The sequence below is a fragment of the Malania oleifera genome, chromosome 11 (assembly GCF_029873635.1).
Source record: "Malania oleifera isolate guangnan ecotype guangnan chromosome 11, ASM2987363v1, whole genome shotgun sequence".
Taxonomy (NCBI): Eukaryota; Viridiplantae; Streptophyta; class Magnoliopsida; order Santalales; family Ximeniaceae; genus Malania; species Malania oleifera.
Window position 1 is genome coordinate 36,745,513 of NC_080427.1, and position 6,910 is coordinate 36,752,422.

At 38.3% G+C, this 6,910-nt stretch overlaps 1 protein-coding gene across 1 annotated transcript; it reads right to left on the minus strand.

Annotated features, from left to right (window-relative positions):
* Nucleotides 1–749: 749 nt before the first annotated feature.
* On the minus strand, nt 750–2,525 carry LOC131167338 (anthocyanidin 3-O-glucosyltransferase 2-like). Its single transcript, XM_058126107.1, has one exon. It carries the CDS (start codon nt 2,349–2,351, stop codon nt 834–836), a length of 1,518 nt encoding a protein of 505 aa, XP_057982090.1. The 5' UTR covers nt 2,352–2,525; the 3' UTR covers nt 750–833.
* Between the last annotated feature and the right edge of the window lie 4,385 nt (nt 2,526–6,910).

Genomic DNA, 6,910 nt, shown 5'->3' on the forward strand with positions numbered 1-6,910 from the left:
TTAGGATGTATATACTGAAATACAATGGATGTAGTGACTTTAGTATTTATAATAATGAGATAGATGTTTTGCATTTGTTATATTGTGATTACATGTTGCCTACTGCTTAGGCTTCCGTTTCTGTTCTGATGTATCCCTGGTGTTTACGGGGTCAGGTGGATTATGATCAGTTGAGTTGAGATATAAGATATGTGATAATATATTTTTAAATATATATATATATATATATATGGGGAAAATAAGCAGATCGTCAGACTGAGAGAAAAGAATTTGTACGCGAGACTCAAGAAATGCAAGTTCTAGCTGGAACATGTTACCTTCCTTGGACACGTTATATCAAAGGGTAGTATATATGTTGATTCGAGTACGATTGAAACGGTAGTAGTTTGGGTACGACCAAAGAATGTACACGAGATCAGGAGTTTCTTGAGATTGACAAGGTACTACCGCAGGTTTTTTGAGGGCTTCTCTAGACTGTCAGGCCCACTTGTCAGATTGACCAAGAAGAGAGTGAAATTTGAGTGGTCTGATAACTATGAATAGAGTTTTCAGAAATTGAAGCAGCGACTCATCACTGCGCCTGTGTTAACGATTCTTTCGGTGTAATGTCAAAAGAAAAAATAAAAACCAAAAAAAAATTAAAAGTAAAAAAAGTTACATCACATTGTACACAGAAAGAAACAAGGAAGAAGCCAAATCATTATCATGTGCAGTCCTACGCACAATTCGCCAATCCTCCTTGGGCTAAATTTCAGCAAAAGAAAAAGAAAAAGGCTTTATTGTCTTAACGAAATAAAGTAAACCTACCAAATCGAAAAAAAAATAATCTGCCCCTACTTATCCTCTCTCTCTCTCTCTCTCTCTATTTTTGTAATTTCATTTCGGATGTTGCCCATCACATCTTCAATGAAACGTCCCAACCAAAGGTACGAAGTCCCACCCTCAACAAGAGTCCTTTGACACTTCTGTTTCATCTCCTTCACTTTTCGTCTAATCTCACTTTCACTCTCCATCACTCTCCTAACTCCCCTCTCTATATCCTCCGCGCTAATAAGGCAATTAGCATCTTCCCCTACATTCTTCCTATAGTCTAACGAGATCTCCACGCTCAATCCCAACTCCTTCACCATTTGAAAGGCATTAATCTGTTGCTCTGCATACATCGGCCAAGTGGCAATCGGGACCCCGCACCACACACTCTCTAACGTGGAGTTCCATCCACAGTGTGAGACGAACCCACCAATTGCTGGGTGGGACAGGATCGCTACTTGCGGAGCCCATCCAATCACCTTGCCAGTATGAATGGTCCGATCCAAGAATCCTTCTGGCAAGACTTCTTGTAGATCGACATATTCACTGATCATTGCACCGATCTCCTTTGATGGCGGTCGGCGCAAGGACCATAGGAACCTATACCCACTACGCTCTAGGGCTCGTGCAATCTCTTTTACTTGATCGGGACCAAAACTTCCCATGCTTCCGAAGCATAAGAACACAACCGATAAAGGAGGCTGCTCGTCGAGCCACGTCATGATTCCGGCGGGTCCAGCCTCTTGCTGTTGTTGTAAATTGAGTATAGGCCCCACGGGATACACCGGAGGGATGTTACCATCCTGTAGAATGGACTCGAGAGCATGCGACTCCAGCTCCATGAACGTATTGACCAAAATGCCCTTGGTTTTTCTAAATCTTCTAGCACGATTGAGGAAGCCAGTGGACGCTCCATTTGCCTTCTCCACCGCCGTAGAAGGCACCGCTCCGGCGGGAACCGGGTTAACGAAACACGAAATCGCTAACTCGGCCTTCGAGTCCTTTAACTCGATCAAGTCCTGGCCGTGCTCGTCGTGCAAAGCCTGGAGACCGAGTAGAAGACCGAGTGCGCACGCGCCGGAGGTGTAGAAAAGGTAGGAAGGGACGCCCAACTCGTAGGCGACGTCCATCAGCGGCGTGCAGAACATATCGATAACAAACCCGGCGAGGCCAGCTGAGTCAGACTCGGAATGGGACTCAATGAGTCGGGTCGCTGCGTCCCTTACTCGGGCTTTCTGGTGTTGCAGGAAGGCGGCGAAGCTGCCGGGAGAGAACGGGGCCGGTTTTTCGACGACTGTTTCGGCGGCGGCCACAGGAGGAGGAAGGATATCGACGAAGCCGAGGCGGCCGGCGAAGGGAGCGGCGGCGAGGGAGTCTATGTAGGCGTTCGCCTCGGGATCTGGGAAAGGGACGTGGATGATGATGAAGGTGATGGAGAGGGGAGGGTGGCGATGGAGGAGGAGCTTCGCGATCTCCACCGTGGAGACCAGGTGGCCGACGAGCGGCGTAGGGATGAACACCAGCTCCGCTCTCTTCTCCATAGATGGAATCTCGAGAGATGGAAATTAACAGGGTGCAGCGCTTTATACAGAGATGGGTTTAACGGACTGATGTCATAGCTTCGCTGCCAATGCACCGTTCTAGGAATTGAGGATTTATATTTAAATATTCGTCACGTTATATTATATTTATACTTAATGTTTGAATTTTAAGTTTTTACATACAGGGTGAGTTTTTTAATTCAAAGTGGTGTTCGCCCACCACAATCCACTGAAAAAATTTAGAAAATAGTGAAATTCAAAAACTTTAAAAGTGATTTTTTTTAAAAAAAATTATATATAAAATTATACATTCTCATATTTGATAATTTAAATAATTATATATGTATCTTATACTATAAATTAAGAGAAAATTCAAGACGTGTCAATCATTCTTATTTTGTAATTACTTTTACAAAAAAAAATTTAAGAATGTTTTATTTTACATATTTCTAATTAAAATAAAATTAAATGCATAATATTATTATAAACGATTCTTATTTTGTAATTATTTTTACAAGAAAATCTTTTAATAATGTTTTATTTTACATATTACTTATTAAAATAAAATTAAATGTATAACACTATTATAAAAATTATAATTAGTGCTTTGGAAGTCATGCTAAAGTGACGATATTACTTTGAAATTACAACAGACTTATTTTCTAGTTAGTCATCATTAAATAAGTTTCAATTTGATAATGAGGTAGGTGAAAATTTTATGGTGATGATCCTTATGTGTATAAATTTTATGTATAAATTAATATAATATTTTTTATAATTAAATCAAGTCGAACTCGAATTTTAAGGACGTAGAGTTGACTTAAGGTCTAATTCAATAATTTTTGAAAGTGATCGAACTCGACATATTTTTTAGTCCTATTAAATTTAAGCATCCTATTACATCGACTTGATTATTCACTTTTTAAATTAAATTGGAATTATGCCCTTTTAAGAGGGAAAAGTTCTATAAATCTTTTTTTTTTTATAAAATATATATTACTAATTAAGCTTTAAATTTTGTATATAGTTGCTAAAAAATAAAATGAAAATTAATGAAAGGGAGTTAAATACCATTAGCGACAAAAAATACGTATTGAGTCTTGAGACGTGACAATTGACATGATGTGAAGTGTGAACGTATTGGCGAAAAGGAAAAGGATGCGTCGTTGAGTTGTCACATCATGACTTGTAAGCTGTCACTAAAGATCGACGCAAATTCTAAATCCAACTTTGCTTCCAAACGTGAATGAAACCAAGTGGTCCTGTAATAATTCAGAAAATTAAGTAGGGTCTCGTCGATGAATACAGATAATTCGTCGATGAGAATACATGAGGGTCTCGTCGATGAGGACACGTCTCGTTGACGAGAAGATATCGAGAGTTTTAGCTATCTGAAATTCGTCGACGAGGGGTTTAGGTTCGCCGATGAACTTTCTTCACGGACTCGTCGACGAGATGACGTGTCTCGTCGATGAATCCGAGGTTATAAATAGCTAAAACTCGGATTTTTTAGCAGAAAATTGCGCAAGAAGATCCTCTCTCTCTCTCTCTCTCTAAAACGACACTCTCCTCTTCTCTCTTCAATCCCTTCTCCGTTTCTCACCAGATCGACAATCTGAGGTCACCACGATACTCCTGGGAAAGTTCTCTGCAAATCTGCTAGAGTGAATCATTGGTAGAAATGATTTGAACTCCATCCCAATTTTAGGATAAGACATTTTATTCAGTTTTTGCCTTTCTCATAGTTACAAAAAATGTAATACATAGAAAAATAATGATATTTTATTCTAAGAAATGTTATTTTCAGGATGTTGAGTGGGGAACCCTACGGGTGTAGGATCAGGCACAGTAGGGAGCTTTAGTAGAAATCAAGTAAGGGAAATATGCTATGTTAGGAGTTTTAGTAAAGTTATCAGAAATTCTATGCATATATATATATATATATATATATATATATGTCAGTTTATTACCCAGTTTTACGGAATATGAATTTCAATGTTTGTGTGGCCTGAGTAGATACTTATCTGATATAGAAATTATATAGTTTTCCCCAACATATCATGATTTACAGTATATATAGATATGGACAAATATAAATAGATATTTATCAGACGAGTATTACAGATTTTATTCAGATTAGTATATTACAGTTTTTAATCAAATCAGTATAGTGCAGTTTTTATTCAGATTAGTATATTACAGTAATTACAGAATGTCATGTTTCCTAATACCATAACTGTAATGACCTGCCTATTTTACCATTTTTTTTAATATAACCCAAAGTAACAAAGCTTGCAGATCATAATCCACCTCTACCCGTGGGTACACGAGATATATCAAAAATACAGTGCGAAAGTCTAAGCAGCAGGAAAACATAAAAACCAAATACATTCCGATATATCATTAAATACAAATACCAAAGTTTACTATTTCCAAAATACAACATCAAAAATATCCATAATCCAGTCCTAGGGTCGTTTCTCACGAAATTTATCTGACCCTACCAAAAGACTTACCCTTCAGAAAGGGTAGGTCAGCTGAAACTACCTCAGCAGAGCTTTATCCGCTTTCCTGTCTGGGGCTCATGAAATATTCAGATAATTTGGGGTGAGACACCTCTCAGTAAGGGAAAATAAACTAATACCAGTGTGTGGCAATATGAGTATTTCGTGTTATACATAAGAATATATATAAACTTATTTAGTAAAACTGTCAATATTATTTTTGGGAAAAAAACATCTATAACCATAACATAGGAGAACATACTGAGTTTCCATAACCATAATCCATATTTTATATTATTAATACGAAAACAACCCTAGTAGGTTAGCTGGCTAATGTCATGTATTACCCTCACATGACTGGATTGTGTGACCCGCAGGCGAGACCTGACAATGGCTGGCCGACCATTGCCAAATCAAAGTAAATGTCTGTAAGTACGATGGGTCTGCCAGACTAATTCGTACACCAGGGCACCAACACTTCAAGAACCACATCGACTATCCATCCTCACGCAGCCTCGTACGACAGCGATAACACAAATATCACGATAAACGTGACCACATAACTACGGTACCGTGTCTAGTGTAAGCCTAAACTAAGCCAACCAGGTTCTGATAACATATATCATATTTCAAATTATGATACGTTATTATTCCATAGCAATAATTATCAATTTACAATCACCATAACACATTTCATATTTAACGTGAAAATCATCGGCCCGTACGCCGACATTTCATATTTTATCAATCATGGCCCGTACACCGCATCACATAACAAATAAGAGGCTCGGCATGTATGTTGGCTCAATCACATCAATAACTCGGCCCGTACGCCGGTATATCACATCAATAGCTCGGCCCGTACGCCGGCATATCATATAAAAATATTCTCAAAAAATAGCATTTCACAATAAATCTTACTCATGCCACACAAAAGGGATATTAGATATATTTAAACACATCGTCATTTACCATAGTATTTCCCCACATAAAATATACATATATATTCATTTTCCTGAAACTAAATACTATAAGATTATGCATGCATTTTCATAAAATTACTGGCTTAGTTTATCCCCTTACCTAGCAACTAAGAAAGCTCCTATAAACAATCGGTCCTACACCCGTAGGGTTTCCTGATCAATACCCTGAAAATGACAACTCTCAGAACCAAACTTTAGTATTTTTCCATGATTAACATTTCCTATAACTATGGGAAGACCAAATTCTAAATAATTAGCCTTATTTTGATTCGGGGACGAATTTCAACAGAGTTCCACCGGCGATCTGCTCCGACAGATATATGGAAAACTTCTCCAAAAGCGTCGTGGTGGTTTCAGATTGTTGAACCGGCAAAAATCTGGCCCGAAATCAAAGAAAGAAGGGAGGAGGGACGTAGAGGAGAGAGAGAGGAGTGATTTCTCGCAGGATTTCGGCCAAAATGAATTTTAACCCTACCTATACATTAGCCTTCGTCGATGAGCCACGTCATCTCGTCGACGAGGTCAAGAAGGAACTTCGTCGACGAGTGCTCCCCTTCATCGATGAAATTCAGAACTATACAGAATGGCCTCTCGGTATCTTCTCGTCGATGAACCACGTCACCTCATCGACGAGCCTAATAATAACTTCGTCGATGAACGCCTCGCATTCGTTGATGAGGCCAGCTGTCTCCTTCTTTTCTTTCCCACTTCTATTTTCTCCCTCTCTCTATTATCATTTAAAATACCATAATTTTTCCCGGGTCACTACATTCTCCCCTCCTTATAAAATTTCGTCCTCGAAATTTACTATTCATATAATCTATCATTCCTTAAAACAAAGTGGTCTACTTATTTTATTACTTACCCTCACTTATGGTGGAGGAATACCGTGGTTACATTTAAAGTCCTGGGAGATTACATATACAAAAGAAAATTTCTCCCAAAACTAAAATACTACTTACTAATCAAAGCATTACATCTACCTGCAAAAGAAATACTACATATTTACTTTCATTTCCTAATTACATCTAAACTTCTTGAAATAATTGTGGGTACTTTTGTCTGATCTGTT

What these genes read in the sequence shown, in the direction of transcription:
- LOC131167338 (XM_058126107.1), bottom strand. Translation starts at nt 2,351, where the DNA reads ATGGAGAAGAGAGCGGAGCTGGTGTTCATCCCTACGCCGCTCGTCGGC.